General features: G+C 37.1%; 1 protein-coding gene across 1 annotated transcript in view; it reads left to right on the top strand.

Annotated features, from left to right (window-relative positions):
- SLC16A7 (solute carrier family 16 member 7) overlaps positions 1–17,932 on the top strand; it is a gene marked incomplete at both ends in the record, with an annotated part of 100,726 nt that extends 82,794 nt beyond the window's left edge. The window contains one exon of the mRNA XM_080704838.1: positions 17,498–17,932. Within this exon, the coding sequence (XP_080560964.1) occupies positions 17,498–17,932 (435 nt within the window). The remainder of the gene's footprint in view (positions 1–17,497) is intronic.
- Between the last annotated feature and the right edge of the window lie 3,425 nt (positions 17,933–21,357).

Genomic DNA, 21,357 nt, shown 5'->3' with positions numbered 1-21,357 from the left:
ATTATCTCTACCCTTCCAAATATTTAATGAATTACCTGTTTCATAAAGGAAAAAAAGATCAAAATCACGAGCTTCATTGAAATTTCTTATTACCTATCACTACATATCTTTTCAGGTATATTTCTTAATAAATCCTTCTATAATTTCTAAAACATAGTCATATGATCCTCTCATTTTTATAAATCTGCCTTTTTTGCCTCATGCTATTCTGTAAGCCTGTAATCCTTTCTTCCATTTCTTGATCTGATGTATTCCTACTTGCTATGATCTGATGAATATTTTTCAGCTACTGGCCTTTGCAGTAAGACTTAATTACTAATTAAGTTTCAGCTAGGATGGAGTCTTGAATAGAATATATGCATGTAATTTCACCCAGTCTAAATTCTGAGTAAAATTAGCATAGGCTCAGAAAACTATTTATATGCTTGTTGATGAAATAGAAAAAAAATCATATAAACATGTCAGGAATCAAAATCTCTTCTAGATAAAGTATACATTGGCCTTGTGCAAAATGTTGTAGAAACCTTTTGACCAATTTTTCAACCAACTGTCTCCAAGTTTTATAAAATTTTATCATATTCATTTATTGACATAGATATCACTCTCAATTTTTTCTATCCTTTACTGACTGATAATCACCCTCTTGTAGAAAACCCTCTAGTTTTAAGCCCTTTATTTAATTTTTATTTTCAAATTCTGAATTCCCAAGAATATTATTCTCTGACCAAATCTCTTAATGGGTAAAAAATACAATTTATATTTGAGGAATAAGGGGCTCAGACCCAGTGTGGAAGGGTCTTTTAACCAACATGCTTAAGTGCTTTGATTTTTGAAGCAAAATGTTTTGATCATAGATGATTATTAAACACTTGCTCTTCCTAATATATATTTTCTTCCAAAATGCATGGTAACTTCTTTAATGACAAGCATCATACATTCATTCTTCTTTTATATTTCTCAATAATGGACAGATGCTAGATTCCTATGCCAATATACTGATTACCTCTGAGCACTGGCAAAAATTCTAAATTTAGTTCAGTTTTGAATATTGACAGTAGAATTGTGAAGGATTGTGTTTCCAGTTAACTAGAATTATAAATTAGATGAACATCTACAAAGAGAATTCAAATCCAGGCAGACTATATATATACTCATATATATTCTCTTATCTTTATCTTTATCTGACAGACTGGATAAATATCACATCCAAACTGGATAAGTAAAAGAAACTTTTTTCTCAGAACTAATGTGAAGTACGGCATGATATGGGGGTTTGAGTTAAGTCAGTGGGACTAAATCTTGTTGCATTGCTCAGCACTGATCTCCTCTATACTGGTTACTTTCTAAGGATTTTTGTGTTTGCAAAATGTTTACCAGTTGTTGCTGGCTTACATACACAGAGGTTCAAGTACATCTTTCAAATCCTAGGATTATCTCTGAACAAATGAATTTGGTTCAAATATTCACTTTTCAACTATTACTTGAATCTGAGTCAATTCAAGGCTTTGTTTGGCCAGGCTAAAACTCAAATGCCATTAAGATAGAGCCCTACTGAACATTTTTGCTTGAGTGTAGAAGAAAATATTTTTTCCAAAAATATTGAGATTTTTAATACCTTTACTGATGCATTTTAGTCTCACATCAAGTACTTCATAGTTATAGTGACATGCATGCACAGAGCACTTGGTGAAATTTCCCCTGGGCTCCTCCCCACTCCCCCCTTCCCCATACAAAATATTGCGATTGGCATTGATATTCTTACCCAGGTACATAATGTCAGTGGGAATGTTTTCTTCATTAATTCTCCCTTTATCCTCCCCTTCCCCCAAGCCAAACTCCTTCCCTACACTGGAGTTTCTCCTCCATTACCTAAAGTTCCTCTTATATCCCAATTACTTTCTAGCTTCTGCATAAAAGAGAAAACATATGATCTTTCATGTTTTGTAATGGCTAATCTCAACTAACATAAGGTTCTCCAGGTTCATTCATTTTCCAGAAAAATGACATAATTTTGTTCATCTTTATTGCTACTTAGCAAATTCATTTTGTGTATATCCCATAATTTTATGATCCCTCATATGTTGGTGAACACTTAGGTTTGTTCCATAATTTATCTATTTGAATTATAGCACCCTAATGTGAATATTCATGCATTATTATAATCTGATTTCGGTCCCTTTGGAAAGATACCCAGATATTGTATAGCTGGATCATATGGTGAATCCATTACCATTTTTTTGATAAATTTCCACATTGGTATATAGTGACTGCACTAGTTTTTTAGTGAGTTATTTCTCACATCCTGATGGGGTGTGTCCATACAGCGCCTAAGGAGATGCAGCCTCCCTTGGCCTGAGCAGCCTACAGCCTAAGGCAAAACTTTAAGTAAAATGATTCAGCAGAAAAGGGGCAAAGATGGCGCCTGGAGGAAGCTACGAAGGCGTGGTTTCCCCATTCATTATGGGTGGGGAGACTGAGCAGTTTTCCCTTTAAAGGAGGTTCCACACACATAAATGGCTCATGTACTGGCCTGGGATTGGCTGTAAACTACGTGCTAGTGATCTTTATCCCCGATAGGCTAGGCTATTTCCCATGGGAATTCCCCTCGTGGTTTGGTGCTATATATATGATTTCTTGGAGAGAAATAAATGAGATCTTGCTTGACATATCTCCCGGCTCCGTGTGGTGATCGGGGCATCGGTACTCATCAATTCTTCAAGCCCCGCCGCTGTTGGGCTGGATTCCGGACAACATCCTGCCAGCATTTATTGATGTCAGACTTTTTGATGATTGACATTCTGGTTGGGGTTAGATGAAATTTTCAGTTTTGTTTAAGTTTGCATCTTCCTAGTTGCTAATGATGTTGAACATTTATTGGCCATTTATATTTCCTCTTTTATGAAGTGTCTAAGTTCAATGGCCCATTTCTAAATTGGGATATTAGTATTTTTAGTGTTAAGTCTTTTAAATGATTTGTATTTTGTACATAGTAGTCCTTTATCAGACAAATAGCCAGAAAGTCTCATTCTGTAGGTGCTCTGAAGATTTTGATAGTTTCCTTTGAGGAGCAGAAGATTTTTGGTTTAATGCCATCTTATTTGTTAGTTATTGTTTTAATTTACTGAGCTTGTAAGGTCTTATTGAGGAAAATTCTAATTGTGCTTATGTTGAAGTGTTGGGCCTATTTCCTCCTCTAGTAATTTCAAAGTCTCTTTTCTAGTTTCCAGGACTTAGATTCATTTTAGTTGATTTGTGCACAGTGAGAGGTAGGAATTTAATTCCACTTTTCTACAAATGGATAACTAGTTTTCCCCACACCATTTGTTGAAAAGGCTTTTTTCCAAGAAATATTTTTGGTGTCTTTCTTGAAAATCAATTGGATATGTGTGTTAATTACTTTCTGTGTCTTTTATTTTGTTCATCTAACATGTCTGTTTTTGTGACAATGCCATGCTATTTTTATTACTATAGCTCTGTAATAAAAATTTTATTGGTGCATTGTAGTCATACATCTTAATAGAGTACAAAATAGTAGAGGCATACATGCACACATAACTCATTTAGCCCTTCTCCAATCCCTACCCCCACTTCCCCTTCCTCTTTCTCATGTTTGGCTTAGTAATAGACTTTGATATGTTTGTGAATGTACATTATGCACATTAGAAATTTTCTCTCTTCCCCCTCTCATTCCCCTCAGGTAGATCACCTTATTTACTCATTTATGGTTTCTCCTTCTTTGTCTAGAGTTTCTCCTGTGACTATTTTTCTCCCTAGATTTCACATATTAGGGAGAGACTCTGATTTTTTTTTTTTTTTGCTGTTTGTTACTGTATAATTTTATTTAGCATAATGTTCTCCAGTTTCACCACTTTCTCCATAAATGCATCTTGGCTTATTCCATAGTTTGGCAATTGTAAATTTTGCAGCTATGAACATAAATGTACATGCATTAGTTTGGTAGTTTGGTTTTTATTCTTTTTGGTAGATACTCAGAAGTGGTATTGCTGAATCATATGGTAGGTTCATTCTCATTCTTCTGAGTTTTCTCCATACTGTTTTCCAATCCCACCAACAATGTATTAGAGTTATCACTTCTCCACAACCTCACCAGCATTTGTTGTTGTTTCTTTTTTGGATGATTTCCATTCTAATTGGTGTTAGATGAAATTTCAGGGTAATTTTGATTTGCATCTCTCTGATTGCTAATGATCTTAAACATTTTTTCATAAACTTTTTTGCCAATTGAATTTCATCTTTTGTGAAATGTCTATTTAGTTTACTTGCCCATTTTTTGGTTGAGTTATTTGTTTGTGTGGTGATGAGTTTCTTGAGTTTTCTGTATGTTGTAGATATTAGTCCTCTATTGGAAAAATAGTTGGCATAAATTTTCTCCTATTCTGATGGTTCTCTGTTGATATTCTTGATAGTTATCTTTGTTGTACAGAAGCTCTTCAGCTTAATGCAATACCAAATACTAATCCTCCTATTAACTTCTTGTGCCTTTGGGGTCCTGTTGAGAAAGTTTTATCTGTGACTATGTGTTGAAGTGTTGGGCCTATGCCCTCTTCAAGGAACTTCAAAGTCTCTGATCTAATTTCCAGTCTTTGATCTATCTTGAACTGACTCTTGTGCATGGTAAAAAAAAGTAGTGTTTATTTTCAATTTTCTACATATGGTTAACTAGATTTGCCGATACTATTTGTTGAAGGGGCTATCTTTTTTACAGTGTATGTTTTTGGCCCCTTTGTCAAAATCAGTTGGCTGTAATTGTGCAGATTTGTTTCTGAGTCTTCTACTACATTGGTCTATGTGTCTATTTTTGTGCCAGTATCATGGTATTTTTATTACTAGGGGTTTGTAATATAGTTTGAAGTCAAATATTATGATGCCTCCTTCAAGATTCTTGATGTCAACTACTTTGATATTCTGGATTTTTTTTGTTGTTTCAAATAAATTTAAGGCCTGATTTTTTATGTCTGTGAGGAATGGCCTTGGTAATATAATTACTATTGCATTGAACCTGTAGATCACTTTTGGAAAAATGGTCATTTTGATAATACTTATTCTGCCTATTCAAGAATATGGAAGATCTTTCCATCTCTTAAGGTCTTCTTTGATTTTTTTAAATGTTTTATAGTTTTCTTTGTGGAGCTTTTTAACCATGGTTAGTTTTATTACTAAGTCTTTAATTTTTTGGAGGGGGGGGATATCCTGAGTGGAAGTGTTTTGGGGGAGTATTTTTTTGTCAGTGTATTTATAGTTGGCATACAGGAAAGCTTCTGATTTGTTAAGATTGATTTTGTATCTAGACACTTTGCTGAATTTTATGATCAGTTCTATAGCATTTTGGTTGAGTGTGATGGGTCTTCTTAGTATCATGTAATCTGCAAATAATGATAGTTTTAGTTCTTTTCATATTTGTACTCTTTTGATTTCCTTCTCTTGTCTTATTGCTATGGCTAGAATCTCAAGTACTATATTGGAAAGAAGTGGTGATAATGGACATTCTTGTCTTGTTCCTGTTTTTAGGGGGAATTAATGTGATGTTGGCTGTAGGCTTATTGTATATAGACTTTATGATGTTGAGGTATGTTCCTTCTGTTCCAATTCTCTGTGGTGCTTTTAACACAAATGGGTTTTGGATTTTGTCAAATTCTTTTTTAAAGTCTATTGAAATGATTATGTGGTTTTTGTCTTTGTTTCTGTTTATGTGATGGATTTCATGGATTGTTTTTCATATGTTGAATTCTTGGGATAATCTCTACTTGGTAATGGTGTGTGATTTTCTTCATGTGCTTTTGAATGCATGTTGCTAGTATTTTGTTATCAGTTTTATGTTTAAGTTCATCAATGATATAGGCCTATAGTTTTCTTTTACTGAGTTATCTTTATTTGACTTTGATATTGATGTGATGTTGGATTTGTAAAATGTATTTTGGGAGAGTCCTATTTCTTTTATCTTATGTAATAGATTGAGAATTGTTGAAATTAGCTCTTCTATAAAGATTGGTTTTTTTTGCTACTTTGCTGAATTTGATAATCAGATTTACAAGTCTTTTGGTTGAGATTTTTTAAGTCTTCTAAATAAAAGGTCCTCTGAAAAATGAAGTAATTTCAGTTCTTACTTTTCTATTTAAATTTTGGATATACCATTTTTTTCTTATTGCTCTAGTCTCTAGTACTATACTAAAAAAGAGTGGTGATAGTAGGCAAAGTTTGTCTTATTCCTGATTTTAAGGAAAATTTTTGCATGTTTTCTCCATTAATATGATGTTGGCCTGGGTTTATTATATGTTTCTTTTATGACATTAAGGCAAATTATTTCTATTCCCAATGTTGCAATATTTAACATGAATGATTGTTAAATTTTGTCAAGTGCTTCTTCATCCTTAGTCCTATTTATGTGGTGAATTACATGTATTGATTTTCAAATGTTGAGCCAGCCTTGGTGTGCACCACCATGCCTGGATTTTTTTTAATATTTTAAAACAGGGTCTCTTTGTGTTGCAAAGGGACTCACTAAGTAACTGAGGCTGTATAAGAATTGCAATCCTCCTGTCTCAGCCTCCCAAATGCTGGGATTACAAGCATGCACCACCACACCTGTCCTAATTTATTCATGATACACAATTTTTTGATATGGTTTTGAATGTTTATTCAAAATTAAAATATATTAAAATTATGTTAGTATTTTGTTTAGAATTTTTGTACCTATGTTCATCAAGAATTTCAGTCTAATTTGGTTTTGTTATTAAAGTAAATCTAATCTTGTAGAAAAAGTTTTAAAGGTTTCCTTTATATTTCATAGAATAACTTATGAAATACTGGGTTTAGTTCTCCTATAAAAGTTTTGCAGAATTCAGGTGGAAATCTCCACAAAACTGCATTTTTCTTTGACAGAAAGCCTTTCATGCTGTTTCTATTTATTTTATTTTATCTTATTTTATTTATTTATTTTTTTATGGTATTGGGGATGGAACTCAGGGGCATTCTACCTCTGAGCTACACCCCTGGTCCTATGTTTTCTTTCTTTCTTTCTTTCTTTCTTTCTTTCTTTCTTTCTTTCTTTCTTTCTTTCTCTCTTTCTCTCTTTCTCACTTTCTCTCTCTTTCTTTCTTTCTTTCTTTCTTTCTTTCTTTCTTTCTTTCTTTCTTTCTTTCTTTCTTTCTTTCTTTTGTGGTACTGGGAATGGAACCCAGGGGCCTTCTACCTCCGGGCTACATTCCCAGACCTATTTTATATTTTATTTGGAGACAGGGTCTCTTAAGCCAGCTGAGGCTGGCTTCAAACCTGTGCGATCCTCCTGTCTCAGCCTCCCAATCATGGGGATTACAAGCATGCATCAACATGCCCAGCCTTATTCTTTCTTATTTTTGAAACAAGTTCTCACTGAGTTGTGAAGGGCCTGCATAAGTTGCTGAGGCTATCTCCAAATGGAGATCCTCCAGTCTTTGCCTTCCCAATTCTGGAATTACAAGCACGCAACACCATACCTGTCCAGCTGTTTCTATTTCTTTGTTTGCTATTTGTCATTTGGGGTTTTCTATATCTTTATAGATATAGATAGGTTTTATGTTTTGATTATTTAATTTTTCATTTTACTGGAGTATACATTTTCAAAATATTTTTGATAATCTTCTGGATTTTCACAGTCTGTAGTGATGTTTCCTTTTTCATTTCTTATTTTAATAATGTGGGTTGATTCTCTTTTTCTGTTGCTTAAGTTGGCTAAGGTTTATCAATCTTGATCATTTCAAAGAACCACCACATATTATTTGTTGATCTTTTGCAATTTTTAAAAATTTCTACTCTAATTTCAATTATTTTCTATCTTCTACTGTCTGTTCCTGTTTTATGAGGGAATTGAAGTGTGTCATTAGGTTGTTTATTTGGTGATGTTTTGTTTGTCTTATGTGAGTACTCAGTACTATAAACATTCTGTTTAATACTGCATTCATAGTTTTCTATAGATTTTGGTATGTTTTGTGTCTTTTTTCTTTTTTTTTCTTTTTTTTTTTTCAATACTGGGGATTGTACCTAGGGACATTCTACCTCTGAGCTACACCACTAGCCATATTTTTATTCTTTATTTTGGAAAAGGGTCTTGCAAAGTTCTGGAACACATCACTATGTAGCTGAGGCTGGCCATAAACCTGTGATCCTCCAGTCTTAGCCTCCCAAATACTGGGATTACAAGCATAAGCCATGACACCTGGCTTATTTTAATCTCTAAAACTTTTAAAAAAATTTCTCCTCTTATATCTTTTATGATCCTGTCCTCATTCAACAGTGTCATTCAACATCTGTGTAGTTATGTAATTTATTTTGTTCATTGTGATGCTGATTTTTTTCATTCCATTATTATCTTAAAAATGAAAGAAATAGTTTTTTGAATTTGCTGGTACTTGTCTTGTCTCCCCTGTTCTATTTTGAAAAAACTTTTATAAGCAAATTAGAATAATGTTTATTCATTTGTTGTTGGTTGAAATATTATGTATATTTCTAATAGGTCTACTGAGTTTATAGTGTTCCTGAGGTCTGGAGATTCTTTACTCATCTTTTGTTTAGAAGATTGATCTTGTGATAAAAGAAGTATGCCAAGGTCTCTAAATATAATTTTATTGGGTTCTATTTGAGACTTAATGTGCCAAAGCATTTGTTTTATAAAAGTGTGTGAGCATACATTTGGAGATTAAGTGTTTATTATAATTACATATTTTTACTTAATTGTTCCCTTATCAGTAAGAAGTGACCTGCTTTGTCTCTTCTGATAAATTTTAGCCTAAATTCTGCTTTGTTAGGTATGAGAGTTGCTATTTCTGCTTCTTTTTGGTCTCCATTTGCATGAGATATCTTTTTCTATTTTTTCACCATTAGCCTCTGAATATTTTGCCTATAAATTGTGTTTCTTTTCATCTTTTTTTGAAATTGGGGTTCTGAATGTATCCTATACTTGGAGCTCCTACTCATTTTCTATGTTTGAAAAGTCCTCTTATATTTTTTTCTCTGAAGAAATTTATAATGTCCTTGAGTATTTTTCTCTGAAGAAATTTATAATGTCCTTGATTTGTGCTTTTTCAATGTCTATTAGTCATAAGTTAGGTCATTCCGTACTATCGCATATTTCTTAATTATTCTGGCTATGTTGTTGTAATGTCTTTTCATATTGTTGACTGTGTGGTCAGCTCTTTTTGTTTATTTATTTGTTTCTTTGTGGGTTTTTTTTTTTTTTGTGATACTGGGGATAGAATTCAGGGACATTCTACCTCCAAGCTACACCCCCAGCCCTATTTTTTATTTTTTATTTTGAAATAGGGCCTCACTGAGTTATGAAAAGCCTCACTAAGTGGCTGAGATTGGCCATGAACTTGGATCCTCTTGTCTCAGCCTCCCAAATGCTGGGATTACAAGCATGTACCACCACACCCAGCTGTGTGGTAATTTTTGAGTGAACTGTCTTCCAAGAGTGAGACTTAGTGAGACTTAGCCTTCCAAGTGACCTAGTATGCCACAAATGTTTTTTTTTTTTATTAAGGTCCTTAATTCATTTATTGTCTTCCTCATTTCACTCAGAGCCTCTTTTTAGTTCTTCCTTAGTGCCTCAGTTTCTATATTCATATGTTTTGCATTTGCTGTTACTTTTTCTGATTTCATTGCCAAAGTCTTTGTTTAATAATCAAGCTGGAGCCAGGCGTGGTGGCACACACTTGTAATCCCAGCATTCAGGAGGCTGAGACCAGAGGATTGAAATTTGCGGACAGCCTCAGCTACTAAGTGAGGCCCTCTGCAACTCAGTGAGACCCGAATTCAAAATAAAGAATAAAAAATAGGGCTCAGAGGTTGAATGCCCCTGGGTTCCACTCCCAGACCTGAAAAAAAAAAAAAAAAATCAAGCTGGGCCTGGTGTTGCATGCTTGTAATCCCAGCATTTGGAAGGCAGAGACTGTAGGATCATGGTTCACAGACAGGCACAGCTACTTAATGAGGCCCTTCACAACTCAGTGAAAACCTGTTTCAAAAACAAAAAGGACTAAAAATAGTACTGGGGGGGTGCAGCTCAGAGGTAGAATGTCCCTGGGTTCTATCCCCAATACTGGAAAAAAAAATCAAAATTCTGAATTTACCTTCTGATAAATTCTGCAGCTCACTATCAGTGATTCCATTTGATGAGTTATTATTATTATTATTATGTTTATATTATTATTATTATTATTATTATGAGCTTATTATTTCCTCAATGGAATTCATTATCATGTGTTTTAGAATTCTTAGTTTTGTATCTCTTTGTCTTGACACCCTCTTCCTCTTTATGTGGGACCCTTAGTTCTAATTGTTATCACTTTACAGTAAGATCTATTCTAACTAAGTTGCTGAGGACACCCTTGAACCTGTAAACCTCCTGTTTAAGCCTCACAAGTACTGGATTATAGGCATATGCCACCCTGCTGACCTTTCCATTATTATTTTAAGTAGAAAATTATTTGTTTTTTTTTTATTTTAGGGTAATGAACAAACTTTAGTTAGTATTTACTGCATTTCATTTGGTAGAGAAATCTGGGTAGGCAGGGAAAAAAAGGCTACTATATATTAAAAATATTTATAAGCTGGTTGTGGTGGTGTACCCTTGTAATCTCAGCATTTGGGAGGCTGAGACAGGTAGATCGCAGTTCTCAGCCAGTCTCAGCTACTTAGTGAGGTCTTTTGCAACTCAGTGAGACCCTGTTTCAAAATAAAAGAATAAAAAATAGAGCTGCGGATGTAGCGCAGAGGTAGAATGCCCCTGGGTTCAAGCCCCAGTACTGAAAATAAATTATGCCATTAAATTACTATGTTCCTATTATTTAATTTATTCATTTCTAATTTCTTTGAGATAACCAGTGTTTTATAAGATTAAAATTAAAAAACATCATTATCATCATCGTCTTCCTCATATTAAGCTTATTGTTTCTGAGTTTAGTGCCCATTACCCACCCCTACACACACACACACACACACACACACACACACACACACACAAACACACACACACACAAAATTTGAATAAAGAGCATAACTGAATTTACTATCACAAAGATAAACTTTCAACTTGTATTTGATTTTTTATATATTTTGCTCTTCATAGAATTTTCTTTATAAATATTTTATACAACTTTTGTTTTAAAATTAAGATAATCTGATTTTTAGGTTTCTTCATTTTACACAATATTAAAATAAAACTTTAGCAAATGAAACTGAAAATATAGTTATGTGCACTAATCATTTAAATATTATTCTCAAACCAAACACATGACCAAAATTTTATATTTATATTAAGAAAAGGCTGGTAACATACATTTTTTCTATAAAGTATTAATTATTCTTTCAGTGATTTTTTTATATGGCACATTGGTAAAGGATATTTTAAAAAATTAGTATGAGGAGAAAATGTTGAGAGATACCATTAATAAAGCAAATTGTAGTAGAATGATGTATCTATACTCATGTGTACACACACACATACACACACACACACACTTCATATATATAAAATTCTTAGTAACAATAAGGAATTTTTTAAAATATATTAAATGCTTGCTGTGATCTCAGCTCCATTTCATTCTACACATTACCAAATTTAATATGTGGCACCATCCCATGAAATAGGAAATCATTGCCCAGAATAAATTAACAGCAAATGGAAAAAAAAATCAGAATTAGAATCCATTTCTGGTTCTCAATCTCATCTTGCCAGGAATATGGTAGATATACAATATTTGAGTGAAATTAAAAATTTTACATAAGGAATATGTGATAGAATGATAAGAATAAAATATATTCAATCACCAATTAAACTGTTCTTCAAGTAAATAAACTCTAATTTTTACCCCATTTTCATCTCTCACAAATTCTTTCCCATATTTTATTATTAAAATTTTTTTTTTCCTCTTTATTGTACTGCGAAGAGCCTTGGGCAAGCTAGGCAAGCACTTTACCACTGAGCTATGGCTCCGGCCCCATATTTTATTATTTTTAAAATAAGTGATAGGCTTTTTATTTAAAATCTTCTTATCATTTGAACTACTTAGATAAAATGTCTCTCCAGGGTGAGGCAGAATTCCTTAGATGTACAGAAAATATTTGAACTACCATGTTCTTTCTGCCACAAATGTTGTATAAGATCCTTTTAATCTTTTTGTTTGTGTATTTGTGTGTTTTGAGTGCTAAGTATTGAACCCAGGATCTCATAAATACTAAGCGTAATTTTACCACTGAGCTACACCTTAGTACCGCCCCCCCTCAGGCCTACATACAACTGTGTCAATATGATTAAGGGAGCCTAAATCACATGGAATTTTATTAAACTACATATTTTCCATCTAAACATATATAGTAGTGTTTTGATATAACTTACAGTATTTTACATTCATTTCTATGACATCTGGAATATTAGATTAAATAAAATTCAATTTTAACATCTACAGGAATGAAGGTGCTCTTTAAAATAAAAATAAAATTATTACATTTATATATTAACCCAAATCCAGTAGAATTGCAAATTGGGAAAGGGAGAAACAATGACTTTAATTTTTTTCATCTGATTTTGCCTTATGATGAATATAATTAGTAGCTATACAGATAAAATCTTTTCATCTACCCTCAGAGAAGAATGATTGAATTTGATCACCTGGTAGAATTAGCCATAGAATAACAGTGTATTTTTTCCAGCTGAGGACAAAAAAAAAAAAAAAAATTAAAGGAAAAGAAGAAGAGGGACACATAACTATTGGAGACAACCTTTATTATTCTAAACCAGCAGGAAACATGTTTGGGGCTCCAAAAGAAGAGAAAGTTGTAGGTGAGGACATCACTTGTAACCAGGTCCTCTCAATTTCTGATGCACCCCCTCAGGCAACACAGACAACTGGGAGTGATTAGGCTTTGCAACATTTTAAAGCTATGCAAGAAATTAATTAAATTATTCAGAGTCATACTGGGAAGCAAATAAAATAAAACAGATTATTTTTCTGTCTGTCCTGAAAAAGAATTGAAGTTTTATCACTTAGAAACCTAAGCTAGGCATTCTGAAATTAGTACATTGCAACATCATAATGAGTTTCAATGTGATTAAAAAACATACATGCGCCGGGCGTGGTGGCGCATGCTTGTAATCCCCGCGCTTGGGAGGCAGAGACAGGAGGATCGCGCAGGTTCGAAGCCAGCCGCGCGCGCTGGCTTAGGAGACCCTGTTTCCAAATGAAAATGTAAAAATAGGTCTGGGAGTGTAGCCCGGAGGTAGAAGGGCTTCCAGGAACCCCAGTACCACCAAAAAAAAAAAAAAAAAAACCAAAAAAAAAAACCATACATGCACTCAGTTCTTTGTGTATTTTCCTCTATGTAGCACCCTATCCCCTTTCTCCCTCTCCACAAAACTTACTGAAACCTTCACATGTTGCCATGGTTTTATTGTTTTCTTCTTCAGGCTTTCCTCTTTCCCTTCTTAACTACCTTTTCTAACTGCCTGCAACTACTCTACAGGTCTCTTTCTACATTATTCAAAGTCTTTTACATTTTTTATTTTCTCTTTTGCTTCAAACAATAACAAAGTTTGGTGATAACTTGGGAAAATAAGAACTTTTATACACTGTTAGTGGAATTTTAAGTTAGTACAACCACTAGGGAGATCAGTTTGGAGGTTACTCAAAAAAAAAGGGGGGGGGGGTGGGAATGGGGCCACTATATGGCCTAGTTATACAGCTCCTCAGTATTTTCCCTAAAGAATTAAATTTATAATACTATAGTGATACATGCATAACCAAGTTTATAAAAGCATAATTCACAATATTTAAATTATGAAACCAATTTGAGTGTCAACAGATAAATAGATACATAAAATATGGTATATAAACACAGTGGTATTCCATCCAACCATAAAGAAGAAAAAATAATGACAGTTTCAAGAAAATGGAAGGAACTGAAGAATAATAGATAAGTAAAATTAATTTCAGAAAGTCAAGGGTGGTTTATTTTCTCTCATATGTGAAAAAAAATATTTACTTTAAGGTGAAATTAATGAAACAGAGAGAAGTTACATACCATCCTTAGATTTGCAAATTATGGAGAAGAGAGAATTTAAATATCCAATTTTCTTCCAGTGTGCAAAATTGTCTCAATTCCTTCACTTGGTTGAATATTAGGAAAGGATAAGAGAGAAATATATATATATATATATAATATATATATATATATATTATATATATATATATATTATAATGTTTAGGTAGGAACCCAAACTTAATAGAAATACACTATTTGCTTTGCTGTCTAAAGGAAAACATTTATAGCCATTAGTGATAAAAGAGAATATTTAAAGAAACTAGGGTAATGAAAAATAAAGAATATTGAGAAACTATGGGAATACATACATTAAAGAAAAATTTCCATATTAACTATTTATCTAAAGATATTTGTGCAGCCAAACCACAAAAATGAAATTTACTTGCACATTTTTAGCTTTTACCATCTTACTAAATAGCCAAGTATTAACAAGTCAATACCAAATAGTAATTTCCTTTGGAGCCCTTCAAGTAATAATCTTCAGAATGATCATTTTTAAACAGTAAAACATCATTAAGTAATTTTCTATTCTAAATTTTAGAGATTTTTCCATAATATAAATGACAGTTAAGAATTTGTTCCACCTTTCAAATTTCTCCCTGTATATTATAAATCAGATATTAGTAAAAATATCAGAGATAAACTTAGTTATATAAAAAAGACATTTTTATGCTTGATAAATACTACTTGAAGAATTTTGTCTGACATGAGAACCAATTAATAACAATGTTCTGTTATCACATTTGAACTTGTAAAAAGACATTTTATTTCTCTTCTTTTACATTCTATAATTAGGGCTTGTAAATTAGACTGACATAAAGATAGATTAGCAGAAGAAAAAAAACAGTATTTATGCACATAACACGCACAAACGTGTAATTCAATGATGAGTAACTCACAAGGGTGATTAGAATTGGAAACTCATATACCATTTTAACAATAGGTAATAAATTTGTGTTGAACTTACAAGACAAAAAGAAAGGATTTTAGGCTACTATGGTAGCCTAATTTTGGAAAGGTAAATAGATGGAAGAAACTAATGAAGACACTATGGTCTGAATTGCTTCTGTCTCCCCAAAATTTCTATGTTAAAATTCTAACCCCCAAGTATTAGCAGTATAAGAAAGTAAAGTCTGTTAATTATTGATTAATCATAAGGGTCAATTCCCTCATTAATGAGATTAGTTCCTTTATAAAAGCAGATAAAAATAACTTATTTGGCCGGGCGTGGTGGCGCACGCTTGTAATCCCCGCGCTTGGGAGGCAGAGACAGGAGGATTGCACAGGTTCGAAGCCAGCCTCGCGCGCTGTCTTAGGAGACCCTGTTTCTAAATAAAAAAATATAAAATAGGTCTGGGAGTGTAGCCCGGAGGTAGAAGGGCTTCCAGGAACCCCAGTACCACCAAAAAAAAAAAAAAAAAAAAACTTATTTGCCCCTTCTTCTACATGAAGATGCAGTGAAAGGGCACATTCCATGAACTATAAATCAGACTCTTTAAATACTGACTTTGTTGACGCCTTGATCTAGAACATCACAACTTTTGAATGATAAGAAATTAATTTACATTGTTCAAAGGTAACCCAGTATACAGTACTGCAACAGTTTGAATGAATGTATAATACATGAACCTCCAAAGTTCATGTATTAAGGGCCTGGTTTCCAAGGTGGCAATATTGAGAGGTCAAGGAACTTTTAAGAGGTGAAGCATAGTGGAGTGCCTTTACATCACTAGAGTGTGCCCTTGAAGGGTAATGTGGGATTCCAGTTTCTTGATCTAATTTTTCTTTCTGGCTTGGGATGCAAGCAGTTTGTGTCACCATACATACCTGTCATGATGTTCTGCCTTTGCTGAAGGCCTAAAGCATGGTGGTACCCAATTTTGGACTGGAACCTTGAGGAGCTAGAATAAACTCTTCATCTTTATGAATAATTGCCTCAGATATTTCACTATACTGAAGAAAAGCTGGTTAATACAGTTATTTTGTTGTAGACTAAGACAGACTATAAAAGTTAGTTTAGAAAGGTTTATATTAATGCAGATCAATCTTAATGCTGACTTTATCTTTAGTAATAGTGATTATTTTTATTTTCCTAATATGGGGAAGGAGAGGAGAATATCTTCAAAAGAAAATATTATATTCTGCTTTTAGGCAGATACAGGGAGGACAATGAACTCTTTCCATATTTACACCTTCTGAATTGCTTTTGGCACAAAATAGTACTGTGTCAAACTGACATATTTGGGGATGGCATATACTGATCCCTTTCTTTTTTTTATTTTATGTTTTTTGGTGGTACTGGGGGTGGAACCCAGAGGCCTTCTACCTCTGGGCTATACTCCCAGACCTATTTTATATTTTTATTTGGAAACAGGGTCTCACTAAGTTGCTGAGAGCCTCACTAAGTAGCTGAAGCTGGCTTCGAACCTGTGCAATTCTCCTGTCTCAGCCTCCCAAGCGCGGGGATTACAAGCGTGCGCCACCACACCCGGCTTATACTGATCCCTTTCAAATCCAATTTCACACATCAAATATGAGTGAATGTGGACAGACAAGGGACATGTTAGTTAAATTAAATGGTGTTGAAAGTAATATGCATATGCATGTAACACTGTAATATTGTCTTCAGTTCCTTTGAAAAGATACCCCAGAGTAGTATAGCTGAATGTTCCATTCCGTCTTCTGAGAAACTTCCATGCTGATCTACATAGTAGCTGTCACTGATTTGCAATCACACCAACAATAAATAAGGATTCCTACTTCCCCAAATTTTCACCAGCATTCAGTGTTTGTTTTCTTGATTATTAGAGTAATACATGCATATCTATATTTCTGTTCTGACAAATAGAAAGAGCAATGGTGGAGACAGAAAATAACTGGGTAAGTTTTTGCTCAGAAACAGCATACATCATTCATTTCATATTTCAATGCTCAAAGCAAAAGATGTAATACTGATGGCAATGAAATAGAGACAAAAATTTCTTTTAAGAACATTTTGAACAATGATGAAAACTTATAAAAAACAAAATAATTCTCTATAAAAAGTCAAAATTCCTTTCTTCTGATTTCTTTAGATGACAAAGTCTATCATTTCTTTCTATAAACAGGATCTAGAATTATACATGTTTCTTCTGCTACCATCTTTGTACAGGAAAGATTTCAACCATAATACCACTTGACCTGGTTTCTCCTCTTTATGTTTTGCTTCTGCCTTCAATACACTCTGCACAGTGAAGATCACCACCATTACATTCCTCCTCCTCCTCCTCCATTTCCCCTTCTCCTCCTTTTCCTCCTCTTTCTCCTCCTCAGTCCTCCTTTTGTAGCCATGAGTGTTAAGCTGAGGGTAATTATATATCCAATATACACCACAAACCCTTTTTATTTACTTTTTTAAAAACAGGGTCTTGGCCACAGGCGGAGTCACGCAGGACACGCTGGACCCCCAGAAAAAGTGGGACCAGGGTCACAAGGTCCTGGGCCCCAGGCGGGGTTGCACGGAACATGCCGGACCCTGAAAAACCCCAGGACCAGGGTCACAAGGCCCTGGGCCCTGGGTGGGGGTCGCATGGGGCAATCTGGACTACTGGAAAAACCGGGGCCCGGGTCACAAGGCCTTGGGTCCCGAACGGGATCGCACGGGGCACACCAAACCCCTGGAAAAACCGGGACCAGGGTTGCAACGCCCTGGGCCCCAGGCAAGGTCACAGGGGACATGCTGGGTCCCCAGAAAAACCGAGACCAGGGTCGTAAGGCCCTGACCCCGGGTGGGGGTCGCACGGGGCACGCCGGACCCCTGGAAGAACCGGGACCTGGGTCTCAGGACCCTGGGCCCTGAGCAGGGTTGTGTGGGGCACGCTGGACCCCTGGAAAAACCAGGGCCTGGGTCGCAAGGTCCTGGCCCTGGGTGGGAGTCCCGCAGGGCATGCCGGACCCTTGGAAGAACTGGGGCCTGGGCCACAGTGCTACTGAGTGCCTGATCCCACACCTCCTCAAACCACACATACTGTCTTCTCTTATTTTAAAAAAAATTTAAAAAAAAGGAAAAGAAAAATATCTAAGAGGGGTTAAGAAGGCCGCGGCAGCTGCCAAGATACCGGAAATGCAGACAAAACTTATCCAACTGAATTGAAACTTTTGGAAAAATTCTCCATGAAGGAGGACTGCTTCTTCTCTACATCTTAAGAATCCTGGACATCACTTGTAAGGAGAGAGTTTAGCGGAGACCTAGGAGGAAGGCGGTGTTGGAAGTGGTCGCTGTGATGGCAGTGGAGACTTGTATTCAGGAGAGGCAGAAATCTGATCTTACCAACCTTATCTTCTGGAGAAATTACCCCAAATATTGAATGCTACAGTCACAAATGCTTAGGAACACTGGACAACATGCAGAATAGAAAAAGAGCTTGGGAAATATTTGAAATGGTGGAGGCAGTGGCAATGGCAGCAGCCAGTACTCAGGGAAGGCAGAGATCTGATGCATTGCACCTGGAACTTTTGGAGAAATAACCCCAGAGGCAGAATACTACCACCACACACCCTCGGGAACATGGGACAACCTGCTAGATGAAGAGGGTGCTCATATCAGAGCCTGCCGAGGGATGAGGCTGGTGACGGGAACAGCAAAACTGGGATTGGAGCCTTCCATGAGACAAGGCCAGTGCTGGGGCCTCCGAGGCCGGGATTGGAGCCTGCCAAGGAGTAAGACCAGTGCTGGGGACAGCGAGGCCTGGATTGGAGCCTACCTAAGGGTTAGGCCAGTGCTGGGGCCAGCGAGGCCAGGATCGGAGCCAGCCATGAGGCAAGGCCGCTACTGAGGCCTCCGAGGCTATGATAGGAGCCTACCAGGAGGTTAGGCCGGTGCCAGAGTCAGCAGGGCCGGGATCGGAGCCTGCCATGAGGCAAGGCCACTACTGAGGCCTCCGAGGCCGATATTGGAGCCTGCTGTGAGGGAAGGCTGGTGCTGGGGCCTCCAGGGCCGGGATCAGAGTTTGCCAAGGGCTTAGGCCAGTGCCGGGGCCAGCAAGGCTGGGATCAGAGGCTGTCATGAGGCAAGGCTGGTGCTGGGGCCTCCGAGGCCTGGATCAGAACCTACCAATGGGTTAGGCCGGTGCCGGGGTCAACAAGGCCGGGATTGGAGCCTGCCATGAGGCAAGGCCAGTGCTGGGGCCTCCAAGGTTGGGATCAGAGTCTGCCTAGGGGTTAGGCCGGTGCCAGGGTCAGCGAGGCTGGGATTGGAGCCTGCTGTGAGGCAAGGCTGGTGCTGGGGCCCCGAGGCCGGGATTGGACCTGGGATTGGTCCCTGCTGAGGGGTTAGGCCGGTGCCAGAACCAGGGGCCGGCATCGGAGCCTGTCATGAGGCAAGGCCAGTGCTGGGGTCTCCGAGGCCAGGATCGGAACCTACTGATGGGTTAGGCTGGTGCCAGAGTCAACAAGGCTGGGATTGGAGCCTGCTGTGAGGCAACGCTGGTGCTGGGGCCAGCGAGGCTGGGATCAGAGCCTGCCTTGAGGCAAGGACAGTGACGGGGCCTCTGAGGCCGGGATTGGAGCCTGCCGAGGGGTTAGGCCAGTGCCAGAGCCAGCGCCTGGCATCGGAGCCTGTCATGAGGCAAGGCCGGTGCTGGGGCCTCTGAGGCCAGTATCAGATCCTGCCGATGCGTTAGGCCAGTGCCAGGGCCAGCAAAGCCGGGATCGGTGCCTGCTATGAGGCAAGGCCAGTGCTGGGGCCTCCAAGGCCTGGATTGGAGCCCACTGAGGGGTAAGGCCGGTGCCAGGGCCAGAGAGGCCGGGATAGGAGCCTGCCTTGAGACAAAGCTGGAGCTGGGGCCTCCAAGGCCAGGATAGAAACCTGGCGAGGGCTTAGGCCGGTGCCAGGGTCAGCGAGGCTGGGATCGGAGCCTGTCTTGATGCAAGGCCAGTGCTGGGGCCTCCGAGACTGGGATCAGAGCCAACCAGGTGTTAGGCCAGTGCGGGGCCAGCAGGGCCAGAATCAGGACTCCCATGATGCAAGGCTGGTGCTGGAGCCAGCGAGACTGGAATCAGAGTCCTCCAGGTGGCCAGGCCACTACTGGGGCCATCAAGAGTGGGATCGGAACTTGTAATGCGGCATGCACAGAGAAATATCACTGAAAATAAAAACCAGATGCTTCCCCTAATTAGCAATAACTAGGAGGAAAGGGGTAACAAGAGGAGGTCGAGTTATAGAAAGGGCCGTATAGTGAAGCAACTAAGGTGACCAATCAGAGGATATGGGATGGGGGAAGATGGAACCTTTTTAAAACTCAGGAGGTACATAAACAAATGTATCAAAGATAATCACCAATCATGCATGAGATTGAGGGAGGGGAAGGGAATGGGATGGGTATTGGATGAGGGCTAATTGGATGATGTGTGCTTGTATATCCTCTCATGTCTTCTATTCCAATGTGATGTATGATTACAATGCACCAATAAAAAAATAATAATAAAAGCATGGGTCTTGCTAGGTTTCTGAGAGTCTCACTATTTTGCTGAGGCTGCCCTTGAACCTGTGATCCTCCTGTCTCAGCCTTCAGGCATATACCACCACACACAGTAAGATCACCCTCTTTATATATGAATAAAATCATCTTATTGTTCTAAACTCTACAATCATTTTCCTTTAACTTATACCAATAAACAGTTTTTCTCAAGGTGAACAGGGTTCTTCATGATCTCTTTTCTTCTTTTATCATTGGTCTTCTCCAGCACTTTCTTTCTCAAGACACTGAACCAAATCAAAATATTTTCCTTTAGGTCTTCAAATATCTTATTCCTTTCCTATCTTGTGGTTTTGGATAATGTCATCTTACCATATATAAAATATAATCCATCTCCAACACCACCCTTTCCCTGTTATTTTCTATTTCAGTTATTTATTTTGTTTATAGCATAGGTCATAATTTATAACTATTTCATGCATTTTGTTTTCTTATTATTTTATTTTGTCTCCCCATAAAGGATTCATGTTGAAAAAGACTATATAGCATGTTTATTATTTGATCTAAGCACCAATAACAAAGACTAGAACAACCAGAGAAGCAGAAAAGAAACTGGCCCAACACAGCGGTAGCGACAGTGCTGAGGCCATTTTGTCTCACAGAACCAGATTCCAGGGAGGAAAAGCAAAGGAGCTGAAGTGACCAATTATAGTCCAGTTGGATATAATCCAGTTCAGCGAGAAGACAAGCTAAAATTATCAGTGGCCAAGCCCATCACAGTCTCCAGGGATTCAGAGTGGAGCTCAAA

This window comes from Muscardinus avellanarius (assembly GCF_963383645.1).
Source record: "Muscardinus avellanarius genome assembly, chromosome: 11".
In the NCBI taxonomy this organism is placed as follows: Eukaryota; Metazoa; Chordata; class Mammalia; order Rodentia; family Gliridae; genus Muscardinus; species Muscardinus avellanarius.
Note: the sequence above shows the minus strand (reverse complement) of the source record. Positions and strands in the feature narration are given on the sequence as shown.